The sequence below is a fragment of the Bos indicus x Bos taurus genome, chromosome 11 (genome assembly GCF_003369695.1).
Source record: "Bos indicus x Bos taurus breed Angus x Brahman F1 hybrid chromosome 11, Bos_hybrid_MaternalHap_v2.0, whole genome shotgun sequence".
Lineage (NCBI taxonomy): Eukaryota > Metazoa > Chordata > Mammalia > Artiodactyla > Bovidae > Bos > Bos indicus x Bos taurus.
In genome coordinates, this window is record NC_040086.1 from 102,230,449 (window position 1) to 102,253,804 (window position 23,356).

At 57.9% G+C, this 23,356-nt stretch overlaps 2 protein-coding genes across 9 annotated transcripts in view; both read right to left on the reverse strand.

Annotated features, from left to right (window-relative positions):
- RALGDS (ral guanine nucleotide dissociation stimulator) overlaps positions 1 to 7,821 on the reverse strand; it is a 49,832-nt gene extending 42,011 nt beyond the window's left edge. Inside the window, exon 1 of one of the 3 annotated variants that reach the window (XM_027556696.1) lies at positions 7,613 to 7,821. In XM_027556696.1, the coding sequence (XP_027412497.1) occupies positions 7,613 to 7,630 (18 nt within the window). In that variant the 5' untranslated portion in view covers positions 7,631 to 7,821. Of the gene's footprint in view, positions 1 to 540; positions 720 to 7,612 lie in introns of those variants that run through there. The other 2 variants (XM_027556695.1, XM_027556698.1) reach the window with 2 other exon arrangements.
- Positions 7,822 to 12,588: 4,767 nt separating this feature from the next.
- On the reverse strand, positions 12,589 to 23,061 carry GBGT1 (globoside alpha-1,3-N-acetylgalactosaminyltransferase 1 (FORS blood group)). Of its 6 annotated transcripts, none has more exons than XM_027556700.1 (8): positions 22,939 to 23,027; positions 21,849 to 22,421; positions 21,660 to 21,759; positions 21,011 to 21,076; positions 15,791 to 15,838; positions 15,672 to 15,707; positions 14,820 to 14,954; positions 12,589 to 13,878 (listed from the first exon to the last, which is right to left on the reverse strand). In XM_027556700.1, the coding sequence occupies exons 2-8, from the start codon at positions 21,913 to 21,915 to the stop codon at positions 13,194 to 13,196; spliced, it is 1,137 nt and encodes a 378-aa protein (XP_027412501.1). In that variant the 5' UTR covers positions 21,916 to 22,421; positions 22,939 to 23,027; the 3' UTR covers positions 12,589 to 13,193. The 6 variants fall into 6 exon arrangements, with proteins under 6 accessions (XP_027412501.1, XP_027412500.1, XP_027412504.1 ...); XM_027556699.1 differs by having other exon boundaries at positions 12,589 to 13,881; XM_027556703.1 differs by lacking the exon at positions 21,849 to 22,421 and having other exon boundaries at positions 21,660 to 21,848; positions 22,939 to 23,061.
- Between the last annotated feature and the right edge of the window lie 295 nt (positions 23,062 to 23,356).

The window sequence follows — 23,356 nt, forward strand, 5'->3', positions numbered from 1 at the left end:
TAAAGGGCGTCCTCTGCCCCTCCCCCCCACCACATTCTCACTCTCCCAGTTCTGAGCTGGACAGGACTGGGAAATGGCCTCCTGGGACAAGACCGGTGATCAGGGGAGGCTCCCAAGAGGGGAGGAGGTGGGTGGTGGGGGTGGGGGAGGGGGAGTTCTTGGGCTCAGGGCTACTCACTGGCCAGAGGACTTTGTCTCCACTGTCCAAGGTCAGCCCCTCCCCACCCCAGCTCCAGTCAGGTGGGCACATCTGGACGGTCCGGTGGTACCAGAAGAGGCCCTGTGCCTTCCCCAAGCCAACCGGTTCTGGATCCCCAAGCCAGAAAGTGGGGGAGGATCTGGGGTGCCCCCAGGCCCCGGGGTGGGACCCTCCGCCTCTTACCCTGCGCGGGTAGTGAGGCGGGGTGAGAAGAGCCCAGCGGCTTCAATTCGGTAAACTGCGCTCCCGCCCGGGGGCAAAACCCAGGAGGTGGGCAGCGCCCCCGCCCTGTGGTTCCCTCCTGCCCCTCCTCCCGGGCCGCCCGCTGGGCCGTGGCTCACCTCGTCCGCCCGCGCGCCCGGCGGCGGGACCACCAGCATGAACGCGGGCAGAGGCGCGCCGCCCGCTCTCGCCACCAGGCCCGGCCGCGCCCCCGCGCCCGTTCCGGGCACAGCCGCCAGCGACCCGGACCCGGGCCATTGTCTGCGCCGCCCTCGCCCCGCCCCCTCCTCCCGCGGCGCTCCACGGGGGCCGGGGGTGGGGCTGGGCAGTCAAGGCCAGGATAGTCAGGACCCCCCACCCCGCGCACAGCCCGCACGCCCAGCACATTACCGGGTACCACCGGAGCCTCCCCCAACTCCGGAGGTGGGCACACCCCCTCCGCCTTTGACGGATGCGGCCAGGGAGGCACAGAGGGTGATGGCTTGAGGTCACTTAGAGAGTGCATGGACCCGGTCAGACTAGGATGCTGGCTCCCTGAGGGCACCCAGAAACCCCTGTGTGTATGGGGGTGGGGGGGGGCGGTCACCAACAGTCCATCCCTCACTGCCCTCCCCAGAGAACGTCTGAGGGGCTCACACCCTGCCCAGCTCCCAAATCCAACCCCTGGGTGGCCTGGCCCCAACCAGGCTCCCTCCATTCCAACACACCCTTCTGTCCTGGGGTCAGGGGCTCCATCCTGGCCAGACACGGCCCTCATCCATGGGCTTGGCTCTGCTGGACACAGGATCAGCTCCCTCAAAGTAAAAGTGTCCCATGAGAGGCCCACAGGGCCGGACTGTCTTCCCTCCCCACGGCACCCCCATGTCCTCACACCAGGGAGCAGCGAGGCTCCCAGGGCTGGTGCCAGTTCCAGGACACTCGAGGCTAAGCCCTGAGCTGGGGTACAGACACAGGTGCCCGTCTCCAAAGCCAGTGGCCTACCCCACGAGGCCGCCTGCCTCCCCTTGAGCATAGAGATGGATGCAGGTGGGCAGAGGAAGAAGAAACGGTGGCTGGCTTGGTCCTGGCCCCTCACCCTCCCACCCCAGGGCCCCATAAGTGGCATAATTGACGCACTGAATGGTTAACACAGAGATACAAGGGTAGATGGGGCTATAGATGGGGAAACTGAGGCTAGCAAGAAGGGGCATGCCAGGGTCACACAGCCAGTCTCAAAACTGGCCCAGAACCAAAATCCCCTATTTCAGGGGCTCCACCTACTGCCCCCCTCCATCCACACCCTGCCTGGCCATCCTGCTCCAGGCTAGGTTGCTCATGGCTTCAGGTTGTAGGGGGTACAAAGCACAAGGTGCTCTCCCCAACTCTGGCTGGTGCCTGGCTCTGCCCACTGTGCACTCTGACCCTGCATTTTATGACATTCTGCTACCATCAGCTATCACTCAGGTCTCCAGGAAAGGGACGTTGCTAGGGGCCAGGCCTGATGCCAGGTGGCTGGCTGGCAGGCTGGGGTGATGGGGAGCGGGGGAGCAGGCTAGGGTTTCCCTCAGGAAGGCTCAGAGGGTGGAGCTGCTGGGTGGAAGTAGAGGGTGCTGTGGGTCAGCCACCAAGGGTAGTTAAGGCATACACACAAGCCATGGGAAAGCCCCGGCCCTGAGCCTTCCTGCAGGCAAGTATTTTGGGGACCTTCAGTTGCCAAGCGACTGCTCCAGGTTGCCATGGGAACTCTTTCTCCCAGGGCTTATCATTTTTAGGGGGAAGCCCTCTTATCTCCACCTCCCTCTCCCTGGCTTGGCTGCCCCGGGAGAATTCATCAAGGTCCCCAAACCTCATTCCCTCACCCCCCAGGGAGACCTCCTAGCCGTGACCCTAAGAGAAGACTCTTTGAGGTTCAAAAACCCAGAACCCTGAGAAAATGCAGAGAACAGAGTCCAAGGCCTTCATTATAGTGGGGAGAGGGCGAAAGGGGTTCATTAGCTCTGTTTACGTCTCTGCTCCGGCTGTTAACCACCACCTTGGGGCTGGCCCTGCCCTGACCGTTGGGAGCCCACTGTAATTGGAAGGAATTTGGCCCCAGCACCCACGCCCAGCCCCTCCCAGGCTTGTCTGCACACAGAGACGTGCCCCTACCAGCCCTGCCACCACCTGGCTGTGGGAGCCCCCTTGGACTTCCAGGGCCTCAGTTTCCCCAACCATCAGTGGCTATGGCAGAGGAGCCATCCTGCAGATAGAACGAGACACTGTGGCCAAAGCGTGGGCACAGGGAAAGTGCCACGGGCTGGCTGTTGTTAGCAGGCACCTGCCCTGCGATAGATGGAGGTGTGGGGTCACTCCACAGAGGGTGGCCCCATGGCTAGTGTGCCCCTGATGGCAGAGTGGCCAGCAGAGCCAGGTCCCCAGGCTCCCGGCCCAGCGCCTTCCCCATGGATTTATCACTTGCTCTGTACCCTGTCCCTGCATTCTTCCTCTACGGGGTCTTATCCCCTTGGATGGGAGCCAAGGTGCTCCATGCAGGCCAGGTGCTCAGCTCTGAGTCTCCGTGGATGAGCGTCTGCTGTGTGAACCCGTCAGTGACCCACCGCCAAGGGCTGTTGGCCTCGGCCTCATGAGATTCAGAAGTGCCCCAGAGCCGCGGTAAGAGATGGCTTCCGTTTCCCAGGCCAGGGCCAGGCGGGGCACTTTGCTGCATCTCACTGATGCCTGGCGACTCCCACTGTCCCTCAGGGAGCCCAGGGCCCCTGCTTCTCAGCTCCAGAGGGCACGCCCAGCTTTGTACAACAGGGCAGAACCTCCCCCAGGTGAGCAGTGGGAAAATCAACGCAGCATCGCCTTTTCTTTGGGCAGGGCCTCTGGGGAAGGGGCTTCTCCAGCCACCACCTGCATGCCCATCCATCTCCGTGGCTGCCTTCAGGGTCCCTCTCCCCCCGACCCCCCACATCTGGGACACATGGTCCCCGGCCCTGCAGTAACGGGAGAACTGTCTGGAAACCGCCAGGGTAATCATAGCCGCAGGGGCCCCTGCAAGCAGCTGAGAACAGCCGGCTCGGCTTGCAGGTGAAGCAGGAAAAACGCAGAACTGACAGCCCACGTGGGTCTGACCCGGGCCGGGCTGACGGGCTGCCCATCCAGGTCGCCACCCAGTCGCTCCCCTGCGGCCCCGCCCTGTTTGGCTTCTCGACCGTGCGTCATCCCTGAAATGACTATGGGCCTGGTCTGTTTACAATTTGGAGCGTGTGGTCTCCTCGCAACTGGAAGGTGAGACCTTTGTCTCTGTGGTGTGGCCGCTGAGGGTGGCCACAAGCAGGGCACAGCGCCACCTGCTGGTGCTGTGCCAGGACGCCCCTAAGCTGGGGGGCACCCCCAGGCTCCACTCACACCCCACAGCCCTGTGCCGGGGGCCACATCCTAGACATCTGATCAGACCCAAACACTCCCCCATCCCTGTGGACACGTGGGAACCTGGCCTTTGGGGGTAGGATCACTCCAGTGCCCTTGTCCTGGACTGAACTGTGTTCCCACAACATATAAGTTGGTGTCCTAACCTCATGCACCTGTGAATAAAATCTGATGTGGAAATAGGATTTTTTAGCAGCACTTAAAAAAAAAATTTGTTGGAGTATAGTTGATTTGGGAGGGATTGGGGGCAGGAGGAGAAGGGGACGACAGAGGATGATATGGCTGGATGGCGTCACTGACTCGATGGACGTGAGTCTCAGTGAACTCCGGGAGATGGTGATGGACAGGGAGGCCTGGCGTGCTGCGATTCATGGGGTCGCAAAGAGTCGGACACGACTGAGCGACTGAACTGAACTGAACTGAACTGATGGTTGATTTACAATGTTGTGTTAGTTTCTACTTACTGTACGGCAAAGTGACTGTTTATATTGATACATATACACATATTCAGGCTTCCCCAGTGGCTCAGTGGTACAGAATCCACCCGCAATGCAGGAGACTGCGGTTTGGTCCCTGGGTCAGGAAGATGCCCTGGGGGAGGGCATGGCAACCCACTCCAGTTTTCTTGCCTGGAGAGCCCCATGGACAGAGGAGCCTGGCGGGCTATATAGTCCATGGGGTCACAAAGCATCAGACATGACTGAAGGGACTCAGCATACATATACATATATTCACTCTTTTTTAGATTCGTTTCCTGTGTAGGCCACTCCAGAGTACTGAGTAGAGGTCCCTGTGCTATGCAGTGGGTCCTTATTAATTACCTATCTTACATATAGTTGTGTGTATGTGTCAGTCCTGGTCTCCCAATGTATCCCTCCCCCCGCCTCCACCCTCGGTAACCGTAAGTTTGTTTTCTACATCGGTGATTCTGTTTTGTAAATAAGTTCATTTGTACCATTTTTTTTAAGATTTCACATATAAGTGATATATGATATTTGTCTTTCTCTGGAAATAGGGCCTTTGCAGATGTGATCAAAATGAGGTCATTCAGGAGTAGGCTGCTGCTGCTACTGCTGCTAAGTCACGTCAGTCGTGTCCGACTCTGTGTGACCCTGTAGACAGCGGCCCGCCAGGCTCCCGTCCCTGGGATTCTCCAGGCAAGCATACTGGAGTGGGTTGCCATTTCCTTCTCCAGTGCAGGAAAGTGAAAAGTGAAAGTGAAGTCGCTCAGTCATGTCCGACTCTTCACAGACCCCATGGACTGTAGCCTACCAGGCCCCTCTGTCCATGGGATTTCTCAGGCAAGAGTACTGGAGCAAGTTGCCATTGCCTAGTCCTAATCAAATGACCAGTGTCCTTATAAGAAGACAAGACGGAAGACTGGACACAGACACACCGAGGAGGCCAAGTGAGGACAGAAGCAGACTGTGGAGGGGCGAGCTTACAAGGTGAGGAACACTAAGGATTGCCGACAACCACCAGAGGCTGGCAGAGGCGAGGCGGATCCCCCTTCTAGAGGCTTCAGAGGGCCTGGGGCTTCCGACACCTTGATTTTGGACTTCTGGCTTCCGGACCAAGAGACTGTAAATCTCTGTTGTTTTGAGCCCCACGGTTTATGGTACCGTTACCGCAGCCACAAGAAACTAACACACCGGGCTCCTGGGGCCAAGCCATCTCTCCGCTACCCCGGCCAAGTGCAGCCAAGGGCACTCAACAGATGTCAGGCCCAGGCGCCACCCTCACATTCAGCATTACATTCCCCGCCTCAAATCATCCCCGAACACAGGGCATCTCCTTTCAGGATGAATACCTCTCTGCACATCCACTGCCTCGGTGAATCCCACCAATAACCCATGAATGGTTTCACAGACAGACCCACCCTGGCTGAGACCCCAGCCCAGCTCCTGGTCCCAGACACTGTGAGACGGTCGATGTGTGCCCTGTAAGCGCCCAGGGAGGGGGATTCTGTCACATGGCGCAGACCCCAGCACACCCTTCCAGGTCTCGCCCTGCCCTCCTCTCTGCCCTCTGCCCACAGCTTTCACGGCCACCCTCGCTCCTGTCTCACTTCCTCTCCCGCCAGCATCTCTTCTGTCTCCAAGTCTCTGCATCTTTGACCTTCTTCCAGACTCCTCACAGCGTGCAAGGCTGGCGCCTCTTGTCCTTCTGGTCACAGCATCAGTGTCACCATGGAGGCCTTTTAGACACCCCATCCCAGGGGTTCTTGACCCTCCTTCTGGGACCCTGACTCATTTCCCAGGAGCACGTGCTATTCTCTCACTCATGGACTCACTTTCCTGCTTTCTGTCCATCTGCCCTCTGAGCCGTAAGCTCCTGGGTGAATGCCCGGGGCACAGTCGCTGAATCGACAGAGGATCTCAGAGCCCTCTCCTGCCTCTGGGCCGCTCATATTGCGGATGTGGAGGCTAGTAATAAAAGCTGCCTGTTGGGTGAGAGGCAGCCGGACTCCCTGGGGTCCCTTCCCTGCGCCAGTCGCCACCACTGAGCACTGTGGGCACAGCCCGCCCCCTCATGATCAGCCCGAGCACTGCAGCCCCAGACAGGGAAAAACCAGAAAACAAAACCCACACCTTTGTTTGGGTGTAGTCACGGCAGCGGCTCTCTCTCCCTCACAGGGGCAAAGGAGCCCGACCGGCTGGCTCCAGGGGCGTTGTGCAGGACCTCAGAAGCTGTCCTCGTCTCCCTGTTTCCCTCCACTGTCCCGGTCCCCAGGTCCCTCCGGAGGCCTCCTCATCCCAACCGGGGGGTAACTAACTCCACCCCCTTCCAAATGAGGAAACCCAGGTGCCAACAGAGATGGCACTTTGCCCCTGGACAAGTGGTCCAGGGCTTTGCCTCCTTCTGCACCACCCAGGTCCTCAGCCCTCCAGGCTGCCACATGTTCAGAAGGACCTGGAGGGAACAGATAGTATTTTCCAAGGACTCGGAGCACAGTGGGTCAGGGATGGAGAACCAAGGCCAACAGACTCTTCTACAAGCTGTAGAACCCTCGAGATCACCCCAGCCATGCACCCTATATTACAGCGGAGTAAACCGAGGACTTCTCTCCTGTAGCTCCCTCTCCACTAGGGGCAAGCCTCACTGTGGCTCCAGGTGCCCAGATGCAGGACCCCAGAAAGTGTCCTCTCCAGGCTGCTCTGGGGATGCTCCCTGCCCAGGTCGACTCCCGGGAACCTGCCCACCTGCCCCTGGCATCTCTGTCCCTCAGCCTAGGGCCCTGAGCCTGTTGCCAAGAGACGGGATGGTCCTGACCCATGGTGGAGCTGCTTCCTACAGCTTTCTTCTTTGCCCCTTGCCATCTCCGTGTCCACCGCTCCCCTGAATGTATGCCATGGTCTCCACCTGTGAGGTCACTGTGTGTGTCTGTGGGCACGTCGGGAGGCCGAGAGGACAGGGCCCCTCGTGGGAGGGGGAGGGGATGGACAAGGGTTCCCCCAGGACGTCAGGGGCTCTCCTTCCCCAAGGAAACTCCATGGGAGTGGCTGAGCCCTGAACTAGGAGGCTGGAACCTTTCCTTCTCTTCTGGAGTTTGCCCTCCTCCCCCCCGCGCCCCCGCCACGCCGTGGGCGCCGGGCCAGCCCCTGTACCTCTCCTGGCCTCAGTTTCCCAATCGTACCAGGAAGGGCTGGACACGGAACTGCGTAAGCGCGCGCTCTGCGTGGACTCTCCCTCCCGGCTGAGTCCGGTGTGGGCGGGGTAGTCGGGGTAGGGGGGCATTCGGTCCTCCCTCCACCCGCGACGACGGGGAGGGCGATCGCGGCCGGGCGGGGCACTCACCTGGCAATCTACCATCATTCTCAGCCCCGGCAGCACATCGCCGGCCCCAGGGCGGGGCTCCGGGCTAGCAGAGGCCGCTCGCCTCGGCCCGCGCGCGGCGCAGGGGGGCGCCCGGCTGCGGGGCTCATGGCGCGGCCTCCCGTCCCCGCCGGGCCCAGGGCTCCGCCGGCGCCCGCGCCGCTTCCATTGTCTGCGCCCGCGCCGCGCCACCGGCCGCTCGGGCCGCGCCGCTCGGTTGCGCCCGGGCTCCCGGGCTCCGGCCGGGTGGGCGGGCCCCGCCGCGGCCCCGCCTCCGCTCGTCCCGCCCCCCGCCCGCCGCAGGTGTGAGGGGCGGGCCCCGCCGCGCGCAGCGGCCTCCCGGGAGGACCGTGGGGGTGGACGCCGGCGGGGGCGGACGCCGGCGGGGGCAGGCGGGTCGCGAGCCTGCGGCCGCGCGCGCGCGCGCGCATATCCAGGGCCTGCGCGGGCCCGCGGGCGGCGCGTGCACCGGAGCCCCGCCTTGCCGCGGGCTCGCGCGCCGCGCCCCGAGGGCTGACCGCGCGCTGTGGACCCAGCGCGTCCCCCACCCACCACCGCTTGCTGCATTCCTCCTGTGCCCCCTAGCGCCTCAGATCAGATCAGATCAGATCAGTCGCTCAGTCGTGTCCGACTCTTTGCGACCCCATGAATCGCAGCACGCCAGGCCTCCCTGTCCATCACCAACTCCCGGAGTTCACCCAGACTCAAGTCCATCGAGTCAGTGATGCCATCCAGCCATCTCATCCTGTGTCATCCCCTTCTCCTCCTGCCCCCAATCCCTCCCAGCATCAGAGTCTTTTCCAATGAGTCAACTCTTCGCATGAGGTGGCCAAAGTACTGGAGTTTCAGCTTTAGCATCATTCCTTCCAAAGAAATCCCAGGGCTGATCTCCTTCAGAATGGACTGGTTGGATCTCCTTGCAGTCCAAGGGACTCTCAAGAGTCTTCTCCAACACCGCAGTTCAAAGGCATCAATTCTTCGGCCCTCAGCCTTCTTCACAGTCCAACTCTCACATTCATACATGACCACAGGAAAAACCACAGCCTTGACTAGACAAACCTTTGTTGGCAAAGTAATGTCTCTGCTTTTGAATATGCTATCTAGGTTGGTCATAACTTTTCTTCCAAGGAGTAGGCGTCTTTTAATTTCATGGCTGCAGTCACCATCTGCAGTGATTTTGGAGCCCAGAAAAATAAAGTCTGACACTGTTTCCACTGTTTCCCCATCTATTTCCCATGACGTGATGGGACCAGATGCCATGATCTTCGTTTTCTGAATGTTGAGCTTTAAGCCAACTTTTTCACTCATCTTCTTCAAGGGGCTCTTTAATTCTTCTCCACTTTCTGCCATAAGGGTGGTGTCATCTGCATATCTGAGGTTATTGATATTTCTCCCGGCAATCTTGATTCCAGCTTGTGTTTCTTCCAGTCCAGCGTTTCTCATGATGTACTCTGCATAGACGTTAAATAAACAGGGTGACAATATACAGCTTTGATGAACTCCTTTTCCTATTTGGAACCAGTCTGTTGTTCCATGTCCAGTTCTAACTGTTGCTTCCTGACGTGCATACAAATTTCTCAAGAGGCAGGTCAGGTGGTCTGGTATTCCCATCTCTTTCAGAATTTTCCACAGTTTATTGTGATCCACACAGTCAAAGGCTTTGGCATAGTCAATAAAGCAGAAATAGATGTTTTTCTGGAACTCTCTTGCTTTTTCCATGATCCAGCAGATGTTGGCAATTTGATCTCTGGTTCCTCTGCCTTTTCTAAAACCAGCTTGAACATCAGGAAGTTCACGGTTCACATATTGCTGAGGCCTGGCTTGGAGAATTTTGAGCATTACTTTACTAGCATGTGAGATGAATGCAATTGTGCGGTAGTTTGAGCATTCTTTGGCATTCCCTAGCGCCTCGGGCCACCCCAAACCCCACCGGGCGGGGGTGCTGGGCCGCGTGGTCGTGTAGGCCTGGAGATGTGGGAGTCACGGATTGTGCACCCGCATCCTTCTGTCCTGCACCTCGTGTCCGGGCCAGCTCGATGCACGGCTGGGACAGCAGTCCTGGAGGCAGAGTAGGAAAAGGAGATCACGCCCTCCCCCACCCCCACTCCCTTGTCTTTCTTGACTTCCAGATACGAGGTCCAGCCTTTCTCCAGCTGTAGCCCTGGTTGGTGAATGAGGGGCTGGAGGAGCCCAGGGAGGAGGGGGTGGCCCACCTGGGCTGAATGCCTGTCAGGGGGCGTTAGTGTGACTAAGGATACCCCTGGGTGCTCAGGGATTTTGCCCCTTTTAATTTATGTACAGTGACCTCAGTTCTCAAGGTCGCTCAGATGTAAGTGAGCAAGGCCAGCTGTGAACAGAGGACTCAGAATCATTGCCGCTCACCTTTGCCCAGCCCACGGCGCTGACCATCAGAGGCCTTGTCCTGGGTTTGGCTCTCCCAGCCAGGCCGTGTCCTGGGCCCAAATCCTCTGGGTGTCTTCCTCTCCCTGCTTTAATCCCCAGCCCTCCCTCCCGAGGGCAGAGTTACTGAGCCCATTTTTAGTGGAGGAGACTGAGGCCTGAGAGTCACCTCTCGAGCTGGCCTGTCACAGGGCCGTGAGTGGCCCCACTGTGGGTTCGAGCCCAGGTCGTTCTGACCCAATGGCTGTGCTTTCACAGGAGCCTGCAGAGGTGGCCTCTCAGCCTGGCCTTGGAGGCGAGTCCATGCTGGATGTGGGGCTGTGGGGAGGGGCGCTTCAGGCAGGGGGCTCTGAGGGGGAGAGCACGGGGGTGGTCCCTGAGGGAGCAAGGCTGTAGGGAGGCTGGGTGCGGGAGGTGAGGGGTGCTCCGTGGGGAGGGTGTCTGGACCAGCCCGCACAGGGCTCTGAGTGCAGGGTAAGAAGTCGGGGGTCAGTCACCGCAGGTTGGCGGGGGTCATCGCAGGCCGGGGCTGCAAGGCACGGTCTCCAGGTGATTTTGTCAGAGCCGCAGCACCTCAGCCAGGAGGAGCTTAGCGAGAGTGTTATTCACCCCACCACTCAAGCGTGCACCCCTGCGATGCCACCAGGGATGGGGCCTGCTCCTCCTGTGCACAGAGGGGACTGTGGTGGGTGTCTGCCTCTTCTCAGGGCTGGGCATATTGCCCAGCTTCTCCAAGTGCCTGCCCAGAAGGCAGTGCCCAGAGGGCTCCCAGCCATAGTCCCATTTGATCGTCACTCCAGGGCCTCAGGGTGGTGGAGTGGCCTGCCCAGCACCCCATGTGTGCTAGGACAGACTAAAACCCGTGTTCTCTCAGCTGCCTCACATTCATGCAGCCATTCAACATTCAAAGAATGCCTCCTGGGTTTCAGGTACCGGGGTAAACCTGGTTGACCAGCACCTGTATCCTCTTGGGGTTTATGAACTGGGAAAGGGGTGGAGATGGGCAGAACATTGTAACTGAAGACATAGGGATGAGTATTTATGGGAACACCAAAAGGCACCCACTCTGGAAGGAAGGGGGAACAAATCAAGGCAGGCTTCCTAGAGGAGGTGTCATGACTATGTTCCTGGAATTGGGCCAGGTGATTGGACAGGGAGGCCTGACCAGTAGGCAGCGTGAGCAAAGGTATGCTGGTGCTGGCCCTGTGGCAGAGCAGTGATGTTGGACTGTAAGGCGTGGGGAGGAGCTAGTTGGTCATGAGAGGACAGGAAGCTTACGTTTCAGGGGTCTCCATTGCAGGGGACACTGCAGACATTTTGCATTTGTGATTCTATTGATTTCTATTTCTGGTACTCCCCCTCTCTCTGCTGGGTCAGGCCTGTCTCTTGCCACCCCTCCCACTCCTGCCAGGCCCCATACTTCTTCCCACCCACAGAGCAGCTCTGGCCCCAAGCCCTCAGCTCTCTGGGAAAGTAGCCTGGACCCTGTTTTAGGTCTAGGAGTTGGGTAGTCATTCACTCAACTGTGTCTGAGGGCCATGCCTGGGATGTGGTCTGGGATAGCCACAGTGCCTGGGGGCTTGAGCTGAGGCTGAGACAGGCCCATCAGCTGGACCCAGAGCTGGGCTGGAGTGAGCAAGGTTTCCTTTCTCTCCTATGACGCTGCCCAGGCACAGGGCCACTCCTCCTCCTCTGGTCTCCACGTCAAGGGCCTTCTCCCTGCTCTAGCACGGAAGCTCGGTGAAGGCAGGGCCTGCCCGTTCAACACCGCCAGCTTCATACACTCCCCAGGGCAGGGCTGGGCACCCTGGGAAGGTGGGGACACATGGGCCATGGATCCACTCTTGTCCCTCGGCCTGGGGAGCACCCCAGGGCCTCTCTGACTCATCCTCTCCGGCTCAGGCTATCTCCCCACATGCTCTTGCAGACTGAGCTGGCTTGCCATCCAAGCACAGGCTGCAGGAAGAGTAGGCTTCAGGCTGGCCCCAGCTTTGCCCAAGGTGCCCAGGTGGGTAGGTTCCTGCTCCTCCTGACTTGGCCAAAGACCATACCCCCTGCCCTCTACCTTATGTGGCAAGGATGCTGCTGCCCCCAGGGGAGTGCATACTGGGCCCCCCACCCCCCGCCCACTGCTTCTGTCCCACCAGGCAGGTGCGACCGCTGCAGGGCTCTGAGCCCCTCTAATCCTAGGCCTGCCTTGGCCTTGGTGCCCCGCGCCTGCCAGGAGTCCCCCAGGCTGAGGTTGATAGCAGATGCATCAGACACACGTGCTCCGCACTTAGGGACCAAGAGCCCACAGGACGTCCAGCTGGGGGACAGGGGCTCTGCTTCCCCTGACTCAGGAGGGCTGCATAGCCCGTGATGTTTTCACTTCACCCATCTCCCAGGAGAACTGCGATGAAATCCTGCCTGTTGCAGCGGCCAGCAGCAGCCCAGGCTTTCTAGAAAACTGTACCCCCCCCTCCCACCCAAGCTGACTGTACTTACAATCCAGGCTGCCTGTATCCCTAGGGGCCTGGCAGCCCGGATGCTCAGAAATGCAGGTGAAGAAAGCCTGGTTAGGGCCTAGCACACGCTACTTTTATTAAACGCTGCCCAAACCCTCTTACAGAAGAGGTGCTTGGTGCTGGGGACCATCCACCTCAAGTGAGGCAGGGACTTGAAACCAGAGGGCCTAGAAGGCTCCTCTGGGTCCTGAGTGAAAAACTGGCTCCGGAGGCTGGCGGGGACACAGTGGGGACCCCTGCAGCCAGAGAAAAGGGGGGTGGGGATGCCTTTCCTACGAGTGTTAGAGAGTGCAACTTCAAGGGCAGCAGGCAACGAATGGGCGGGTGGCAGAAAGGAGATTTGGGGCGCTGGGTGGGGCTGCCCCGAAGGCTCGTGAGCTGGTGGAGGCCCCGTCTTCTTCCACCTCTGGCCTCCCCTCCTTGGGCCTCGGAGAGTGTGATCTTTGCGTTCTCCTCCACACAGACACTGCTCTTCACAGTGGACAGAGGCCTTCCAGGCCCGTCTTCCCACTGGATTCCACCAGCAGAGGCGGAGGTTAGATGGCACAGGGCTGGTCCCACCTAAGGCTTGAGGAGTGAGGCCCTGGAGCCCAGAGGCTCTGGTGAGCCGGGAGCTCGCTGGGGTTCCCCCGTCCACGGCGGCCCCACCTCTGCCGTCAGCTCCGCAGCCGGGCAGTGTCCTTGTTCAGGGTAGAGAAGCGGATCAGCTTCAGGCTGGGGGGCTGGGGCTTCCTGTCGTCCCAGAGGTACTCGGGGGACAGCACCTTGGAGGGCTTGTGCGAGAGGAAGCGGCGGTTCAGGTGGCTCTCCTCCTGGCAGGCTGCCATGATGCCGTTGGCCTTGTCTGCCAGGATGCCCATGTGGCAGCCCCTGGTGAACTCATACACCCTGGCCACCCGCCCCCCGAAGACCGCCCTGCCATAGTAGAAGTCCCCCTCGCCATCCGCCACGAAGGCGGTGGAGACAGGCCGGCGCTCATAGGGGAACTGGTGGCGGGGGACGGTGAAGTAGTCCGGGTGGATGGCAGCCACGAGGTCCCCCAAGGTCTCGGGGCCCCATGGGTTCCGGAATGCCATGTCCACGTCCAGGCAGAAGAGGTAGTCCACCTCCCGGTGCGCCCTCTTGGCGATGTGCACACTGATGGCCTCCATCCGGCGCATGGAGGCCTCCTCCCACTGGGAGGGCCCGGGGACTGGGATGACACTGAGGCGGCGGCCAGGGCCCAGTGGGACCTGAGGAATGGCCTGGGGGTCATGAGTGAAGATGTAGTAGTGCACGCGGTACCCCTGCATGAAGAACCGCTCGGCCGACTCCAGGAAGTGCTGGACGAACCGGGTATACCTGCTGGAGAGGAGCCCGTCATGCACCACGGCCTCTGCAGGGCCACTGCCTGGTCCCCGCTCCGGGTGGGCACACCCCGCGGGGCCCAGGGCTAGGCTGGGGTCCCCCTCCCAGCTTCCTGTCTCAAGAAGTCACTCTGGTCTGCCCCTCGTCTGTCAAGTTCCCCTGATCACAGTACCAACCTCTAGGGACCGTCCTAAGAACGATATCTTGATGATATTCACAGGCTGCATGCCCTGACTTTTCCTGAGCACTTACAAGTGCCAGGCAATGTTCTAAGGGATTACCTCCTGGCCTCACAAACTCCCCGCTTTACAGACAAGGACACTGAGGCTCAGAGAGAAAAAAGGAGTTGAGAATTGGGTAAGTGGCTGCACATCAAGGGGAAGTGAGTGGTGCTGGGTGCTGACTGGGCTGGGGGAGAGGGAGCCCCCTGACTCCAGGTGGGCCATTCATTACCTTTAGTCATCGACCCCCCCCTCATTGGGGTCCTTCTCTCAGGAGTCCCAGAAAGGAAAGGCCAGGTGGGGTAAGGGAGGAGGAGGGAAAACAGGGGGCGTCCAGAGAGCAGGCAGGCCCGGGGGTGGAGGAGAGAGGGTCCCCAGGGCAGGGCCAGCTCTCTCTTGACCTGCCTGTGGCCTGAGCATGGACCCTCCATTTCTGGGGGCTTGCCATTCCTTTACACCTGCCTGGATGGTTCAGGGGAAGCAGACGGGATGAGGCGGCAAGGTGTCTCCTGACAAAGGCTCCTGGTGCTCCCTCACTGGGCTGCCTCCCCTCCCCGCTTGCATGCCAGGCCCAGACCGCCTCTTTCCTCCAGGAAGCCCTCTCCCACCATCACACTCTGCTCTGTCGCTTCCCACCTGGCACAGCCTCCCTGGTGCCCGGGCAGGGTCCTGTCTCTCCCCAGACCCCACCCCCACCCCCAGCCGCCTACTCACTTTCCCACAGCAAACGCCGTAAGCCCGATGGTCAGGTTCAGTGGCTGGTAGATGTGATGCAGAAGCTCGGCGTTAAAGGTTCCCTCGGAGACGATGGGCGCCAGCCAGGGTGTGAGTGTCAGTAGCTCTGTGGGCCTGGCAGCAGAGGAGGCCGAGGGGGCTGAGACCCTCCCCTGGGGAAAGCCTCCGTCTCATCTTGGTCCTGCCTCCCACGCTGTGTGACCCTGGGCAGCTTCATCCCTGTCTCTGGGCCACCGTATCCTCAAGTGGGGATGATAATAGCTCCTTCCCAGCGAGGGCAAGAGGACCAGGAGTTACTGCACGTCCAGTGTCTAGAGGAGCCTGGCATTTCTGGGGTCTGCTAAGGGCCTCGGAGATGGGGGTTATCATTCTCATAATTAATAATGGATCAAGCACTGAAGGCACGGTGCTCTGCAGTTTTTTTGGTTTGTTTGTTTGTTTTTGGCTGCGTCGCCTGGCTTGCAGGATCTTAGTTCCCTGACCAGGGAGCGAGTCAGGGTCCTTGGCAGTGAAAGCACAGAGTCCTAGCCACTGGGGCTCCCAGGAATCACTGCTCTGCATTTTGCCAACCTCATTTCATCTGGTCCTCTGCCCTGTCGAGTGGGTATCACTAACCATCCACCTGTATAGAAGCAGCTCAGAGGAGTCGGGTCACCTACCCAAGATTACACAGCTGGTGACCAAGCTGGACTGGAGCCCAGCTCCCAGAGTGTCCGGACCCCGAGGTCAGCTGACACCTGCAGCACCCCAGCTTCTAAATCAGAGCTTTGCCCCCGACCCCCACCCCCTCGAATCTCTCCATCCTGCACCCAGGCCCTAATCAACACCTACTTTTGCTCCAGCAGCTTGGGCTGAGGGTACTGTGACCTGCAACCAAGAAGGGCAAATGGTTAAAGGGATGGCAGCCCCCTGCCCTGGGGCCACAGAGGGCGAAAGGACAGGCTGCTTACTGTGCCACGGGCTGGGATGGCTCCTCCTCGTACTGAAGCTTCATGTTGCTGGTGGGAGAGGCGAGACAGGGCCATCAGTGTCGTTAGTAGAGATGCTCAGCAGGGATGGATGAAGCGGGGACGAAACACCCCCATGGGCCAGGCGCCCCCTCCCCCAGGCTCCCTGGCCCCTCCTCCATGGCTCTGCCCGCTCTCTGGGGGCTGGGCTCCTACAGAGGCCATCCATCCAGGGTCCCGTGTGGCAGGGCGGTGATTCAACCTGGTGCCATTTGTCTCTACAGTCTTTTTCGGCTCTGGAAGAGCCTGGGCACCGTGGAGAAGCTTTGAGAAGCTGCAAAGTGAGCCCAGTTCTGCCTCTTTCTAGCCCAGGAGCTCAGACAGACGAGGCTGCAGGTGAGGCGCCTCCGGCTGGAGAGACCCAGGGCTGGACATCGCACTCTTTGGGGTTTTGTCCCCTCTCCCTTAAAGTGGGGACAATGACAGAGTCACTCCGCAGGGTGGAAGTGAGGCCTGGAGACGGGAAAGGCCTGCTCCTCTGACCCAGGGAGCCAGTCAGAGCCACTTCCAGCAGAGGCCTGAGGCTGCCTGTGAGGCTCGGACCACCTGAGGAGGGTGCCTGCCGCTCACCCGCGTCTCTCCATTCTATCACCCACGGTGGGCTGGCTTCAGCTTCCCGGAGCTGTGCTGGTGCCTCCGGCTACGCTTTGTGTGTGTGGTAAGATATACAAGACGAAGATTTACCACCTTAACCATTTGAAAGCATAGAGTTCCGGGGCATTAGGTACACTCACGGTGCTGTGCAAACATCACCTCCACCCATCTCTAGAGCTTGTTCATCGTCCCCAAATTGAAACTCTCTCCCTGAGATACTGCCTCTCCATCCCTTCTCCCAACCCTTGGTAACTATTATGCTTACTTCCATCTCTGTAAAAAAAATCTTCTGGTTGTTTTTTTTTTTTTTTTTCAATAAGATCTCTATTCATTTTGGCCACGCCATGTGGCATGCAGGATCTTAGTTCCCCGACTTGGAATCGAACCTGTGCCCCCTGCATTGGCATGCAGGTGTTGATTAGGGCCTGGGTGCAGGATGGAGAGATTCTCCCTGCATTGGGAGTATGAAGTCTCAACCATTGAACCACCAGGAAGTCCCATTTCTCTATACTAGAGATCTCTTATAAATGAAACCCTACAGTATTTGTCCTATAGTGATTAGCCTATACTCTGGAAGATATATTTTTTAAACTTGATCCATCAACTTGGCCCTCTGCCTCAGTTTCATACAAACAAGCACATTTCAGGTCCTGCTCAGAAAGTGACGGGACTCTGAGAAGTTGGTCAGAAGTGAGAAGAGGAAAGGGGCCCTCGTCCCACACTCCCGGCCATCGGTGTCTCCCTTCACCTCACCAGCCCCGACACGCTCTGCTCTGGCCACATTAAAGAGTCAGACATAAGAACACCAAAGCACAGATGAGCCAGAGCCAAAATAAAAACAGGAACTTCATGTTTCCAGACCTCTGAAGGCAATAACATTGAAAGAAGAAATCCAAATGAACAGAGAGGAAGGTGTGACCATTTAAAACTAACAAAAAACCTCCAACTGTAATCTGTTTAAAAAACTCAGACTGCAAATAATTTTTAAAAAACTGCAAATAATTAGAAAAAAAAAAGCACCGAGTACTTTCAGCCAAAGGTGGTGATACAGGACCCACCAACAGGCCAAGCGGGGAGGTGGTGGAGCAGGCAGGTCACCAGAGAGGAAATTCAGTAAATGGGGAGGCGTGGGGCGATGAGGGCCGTGGTCAAAGGAGTGAAATTCAAACCACAGTGCATTTCCCGTCTCTCAAATCAGCAAGGTTTTAGTTTTTGTTTTTCATGACACCTAATACTTGCAGATACCAAAGCAACATTTCATGCAAAGATGGGCTCGATAAAGGACAGAAATGGTATGGACCTAACAGAAGCAGAAGATATTAAGAAGAGATGGCAAGAATACACAGAAGAACTGTACAAAAAAGATCTTCACGACCCAGATAATCACGATGGTGTGATCACTGACCTAGAGCCAGACATCCTGGAATGTGAAGTCAAGTGGGCCTTAGAAAGCATCACTACGAACAAAGCTAGTGGAGGTGATGGAATTCCAGTTGAGCTATTCCAAATCCTGAAAGATGATGCTGTGAAAGCACTGCACTCAATATGCCAACAAATTTGGAAAACTCAGCAGTGGCCACAGGACTGGAAAAGGTCAGTTTTCATTCCAATCCCAAAGAAAGGCAATGCCAAAGAATGCTCAAAATACCACACAATTGCACTCATCTCACACGCTAGTAAAGTAATGCTCAAAATTCTCCAAGCCAGGCTTCAGCAATATGTGATCCGTGAACTTCCTGATGTTCAAGCTGGTTTTAGAAAAGGCAGAGGAACCAGAGATCAAATTGCCAACATCCGCTGGATCATGGAAAAAGCAAGAGAGTTCCAGAAAAGCATCTATTTCTGCTTTATTGACTATGCCAAAGCCTTTGACTGTGTGGATCACAATAAACTGTGGAAAATTCTGAAAGAGATGGGAATACCAGACCACCTGACCTGCCTCTTGAGAAATTTGTATGCAGGTCAGGAAGCAACAGTTAGAACTGGACATGGAACAACAGACTGGTTCCAAATAGGAAAAGGAGTTCGTCAAGGCTGTATACTGTCACCCTGTTTATTTAACTTATATGCAGATTACATCATGAGAAACGCTGGACTGGAAGAAACACAAGCTGGAATCAAGATTGCCGGGAGAAATATCAATAACCTCAGATATGCAGATGACACCACCCTTACGGCAGAAAGTGAAGAAGAATTAAAGAGCCCTTTGAAGGAGATGAGTGAAAAAGTTGGCTTAAAGCTCCACATTCAGAAAACGAAGATCATGGCATCTGGTCCCATCACGTCATGGGAAATAGATGGGGAAACAGTGGAAACAGTGTCAGACTTTATTTTTCTGGGCTCCAAAATCACTGCAGATGGTGACTGCAGCCATGAAATTAAAAGACGCCTACTCCTTGGAAGAAAAGTTATGACCAACCTAGATAGCATATTCAAAAGCAGAGACATTACTTTGCCAACAAAGGTTTGTCTAGTCAAGGCTATGGTTTTCCCTGTGGTCATGTATGGATGTGAGAGTTGGACTGTGAAGAAGGCTGAGTGCCAAAGAATTGATGCTTTTGAACTGTGGTGTTGAAGACTCTTGAGAGTCCCTTGGACTGCAAGGAGATCCAACCAGTCCATTCTGAAGGAGATCAGCCCTGGGATTTCTTTGGAAGGAATGATGCTAAAGCTGAAACTCCAGTAGTTTGGCCACCTCATGCAAAGAGTTGACCCATTGGAAAAGACTCTGATGCTGGGAGGGATTGGGGGCAGGAGGAGAAGGGGACGACAGAGGATGAGATGGCTGGATGGCATCACTGACTCGATGGATGTGAATCTGAGTGAACTCCGGGAGTTGGTGATGGACAGGGAGGCCTGGCGTGCTGGGATTCATGGGGTCGCAAAGAGTCGGACACGACTGAGCAACTGATCTGATCTGAATACCTGCAGCCCCAGCCCAGGCGCAGTGCAGCTGCTGGGGTGGGGGAGGGTGGGGAGGTGTATCTGTGTTTGCCGCGGTCCCCCGTGGGGCAGGGTGGGGAGGTGTATCTGTGTTTGCTGCGTCCCCCTGGAGAGCTTCCAGGGGCTTCAGGTCATGTTTTGGTAAAGAACCCGCCTGCCAATGCAGGAGACGCGAAGGATGCAGGTTGGATCCCTGGGTCCAAACAAAACCCCTCATGTCCTATTGGCCTGAATCACTCTGACTCAGGGTCAGGAAGATCCCCTGGAAGAGGAAATGGCAACCCACTCCAGTATTCTTGCCTGGGAAATCCCATGGGCAGAGGAGCCTGGCGGGCTGCAGTCCATGGGGTCATGAAGAGTTGGACACGGCTGAAGCGACTAAGCAGGCAGCCTGGAGAGCAGCCTGATGAGATGGATGAAGACCCTGGCCATATCCTTTGGCCCAGGAACATACCAAATAAAAGGATTTCTAAGATGGAAAAAGCTGGGACTTCCCAGGTGGCCCAGTGGCTTATACTCCATGCTCCCAAAGCAGAGACCTGGGATTCAATCTCTGGTCAGGGAACTAGATCCCATGTGCCACCCACAACTAAAGATCCTGCATGCTGAGAGGAAGATGAGAGGTCCTGCGTGCTGCAACTAAGACCCAGCATAGGCAAATAAATTAATTTTTAAAAAAAGATGAAGAACGCTTTATATCCAGAGTTGCTCATTACAAACTAACTTAGAAGCTGGTAAACCAGAAACAACCTAAATGCCCCACAGCTGTTGGTGGAAAAAGGAGATGGTTTAAGAATTAGGGCCCAGCCCCTGGGTGGAGTAAAATGACGGTGACCAGATGCCGAAAAATGTAGCCAATTCTGGGGAAATACGATAAGAACTGCAAAAACATTCTGGTCACAGCTATTTCCAACAGCAAGCGTACTTTCTGCTTTCAGAACAATCTGAATAGAAAGTGCAGCAATCAACAAGCCGACCATGGAATCAGAGTGCGATTCATGCCCCTGGACACAAGAGGGTTTTTGTTTTCTTTTGTCTTTTCTGTTGTCCTGCCTAATTTACTACATTCTGTTTATAATAGTGAAACACACCTTACTGTTAATTAGTCGTCTATGATCCAGATTTTAAACTTTCCTTTCGGTGTCATGAAAACCAGAAGACCACGGGGCCAAATGCCACATTGAGACTGTCCCAAATCATCTTTATCACTCTGAACTGTCCAAATGTCAGATCTGTTATCTGAGGGAGACTGGCCACGTGTGCATTTGTCCTTCGAATTCACAGAGAGCACAACATTGAGCAAAAAGGTCAAGTCCTGAAATCATTCTTTCCTGAGCACCTTCTATATACCAGGTGCAGCACCAGGATATTTACAGGCATCATCACACCCCAAACCCTATCCTCCCATTTTACAGATACAGCAAGTGAGGCTCTGAGCTATGCAACACGCTCAAAGTCACACCGTGGAGAGGGCACTGCAAGGATACCTGAAGACGGAAACAGGGAACTTCCACATTCGTGGCTCAGAATCATGAGTTTAGGACCTAAGAACCTACAAAGTGACCTGAAAAGCCTTCCCATCTTCCGTATTCTGGGGGCCCCTAAGTCTGCCTGCCCCATACTTACAAGATCTCTGGGCAGGGGAGATAATAGGGGATGTAGGAGACCAGCAGCCAGTTCTCGACATACATCCTAGGAAGGAAATATATGTGTTGACTTGATTTTTAAGCTGAGGCTGAGAAGTCACGTTGGTGCATGTTAGTGGAAATGCAGGTCCCCAGTGGCGCACCTGGGGTCCCCCCCTCCCCCACCCTCCACCTATTAGTCCTTGGGTCTGGCTGACCTCAGAGGACAAAGCCTCCTGGCCTTCTGCAGTGAGTCATTATACAGCTATGCAGCCATTCATTCCTGGGGGAGGAATATTCTTGACACCAGTCCCACAAGGGACTGGTGGTGTGGGGGAACCCCCAGAGCTTTGCGGAAAGGACACACGGGGTGAATTCTGGAGCATAGACAGGAGTTCCTCATTAACACAGCTAAAAGAATAGTCCAGGCAGAGGCAAGAGTTAGGTGTAGAGGCCGGGAGGTCAGTGCAAAGGAAAACCCGTAAGCCAGGCTGGGTCAGTCGTACTGGGGCTGGTGGGGAGGGACAGGTGTGCCTAGAGAAGAGGGTGGGACCTGGAAATCCTGGGAAGGGGTCCAGGTTTGGGGGTTGAGATGCTGAGAGAGGGAGGAGTCTGGGGTGGGGACAGAGGGCTGCAAGGGGCATGCTCACCACAGAGAGCAGAGGGTGATGCCCAGCAGCAGGCAGAATCCCAGGCCCAGGGCCAGTCTCAGGCAGTGCATCGCTGGGGGCAGCCTCTGAGCCTGGGCACCTGCAGAGACCGAGTGGGTCTTGGTGAATCGGCCCACCTCTCTCAGGGGTGTCAGGCTCAGAGTCCAGGTCTCCGGGGTCGGGGAATACCTGCAAAGGGATGCTCCTTATCCACAGGACACTGACCGCTGCTCTGCCCTCCCCTGGGCACCACCATCAAGGGGAATGTGGAGTCCAGGCGTCGTCCTGTCCAGCTGGACCCCAGGCCCAGATTTGGCAGTTCCAGGGGACAGAGGCTCAGGATTCAGCCAAAGCCTGCTGCTGTGCCTTGGGAGAGGCACTGGGCCGGAAAGGCGACTAGCCGCCCCCACTGCCTTGGCTCGCATGTCTCCCTCCTGAAACCTTCCATGATGAGCCGGCCTTCCTAGCGACTAGGGCCAGAGGACATGGAGCCTTAAGGATTCTGGGGGAAACAGCCGGGTCGCCGGAAATCCAGCCCGGAGCCGCAGCCGGCACCGCGGGGGCACACGCGGCCTGGGGAAGGGGGTTGCTGGGCAGAGATGGGTGGCGGCGATCTCCCTGGCAGGGGGTGGGGGCCAGGGGTGGCAGCCGACTGTTCCTCCGTTCCTCCGGGAGGCAGAGCTCTCCCGGGAGCACGTTTCACCTCTCACCGGCTCGGCGCCAACCTTGGGCAAGGCACTCTTCTCCGCGGTCCATCACAGCCTGGTGGTGGGGGCGGGGGTGGGGTGGTCCTCCTCAGCTATAGTAGGGGTTGGTGCGGGGGACAAGACGCAGTACGCGCCGCTCCGGACACGAGGGGAGGGCTGTGAAAGCGCTAGGCCCAGTCCGGGCCACAGGGAGCGCGGGACACCCCTGCGTCCGCCCGAGGTCAGAGCGAGGTCCCCAGGCAGGAGCTTCGGGGCTTTGGTCCCGCTCACTCCGTGGCCTCTGGCAAGCCCGCTGGAGCTCTCGCTCCCTCTGCGGACCTCGGCTTCCCCACCCGGGCTTGGGGAGCCAGTTCCTCCAAAGGCTCCACCTGACGCGTCGGCTCCGCTAGATCGTGGGGCGCGCCGCCGACGCAGAGCCCGGCCCGCACTCCGGCCGCCCCAGCCGGTGACCTGCACCCCGGAGCCCGGGGCCCGCACGCGAGCGCCTCCACTTCCGCCTGCCACTGCGGGCCGCAGCCAGATCCGTGGCGCGGCGGACGGAGCGCGACTGTCCCTGCCGCCTGCAGACTCACCTCTTGAGGCCGGACCGAGGTGGGGACGAACGGAGGGGCGCAGCTGGGCCCGGAAATCAGGTACGCGGCTGGCCGGGGCGCCTCAGGCAGTGCGGTGGGCGGGGCCGGACGCAGCCGGTGGGCGGGCCCGGGCGGGCTCGAGGGGGGCGGGGAAAGGAGCCTCTCGCCCCGCCCACCGGCTGATGCTCATCCCACACGGCCTCGACCCGCCCACCAGCTGCAGCCCCCGCCCCCTAGAGGTCCCCCTGGGGCTCTACACTCTGCGGGCCACGTGGGCCACGCGGGCCACGCCTCCAAGGCGGAAGACCCATCTTAGGTGAGAGGAGCGTGGGTCAGGGAGCTCCGGGATGGGGGCGCGATGCGCGCTTGAGAAGTCAGGGATCCGATTTGGGGAGAAAACTTTATTGTTTTTAGGAGA

Bases quoted from the DNA above. Each gene is read 5' to 3' on its own strand.
- GBGT1 (XM_027556699.1), bottom strand. From the start codon at position 21,915: ATGGTGGTGCCCAGGGGAGGGCAGAGCAGCGGTCAGTGTCCTGTGGAT. The intron at 21,077-21,659 runs GTGAGCATGCCC...TTTCCTTCCTAG, and splicing joins ATCACCCTCTGCTCTCTGTG to GATGTATGTCGAGAACTGGC. The intron at 14,955-15,671 runs GTAGGTGTTGAT...CTCTGCTGCCAG, and splicing joins CCCAAGCTGCTGGAGCAAAA to GCCCACAGAGCTACTGACAC.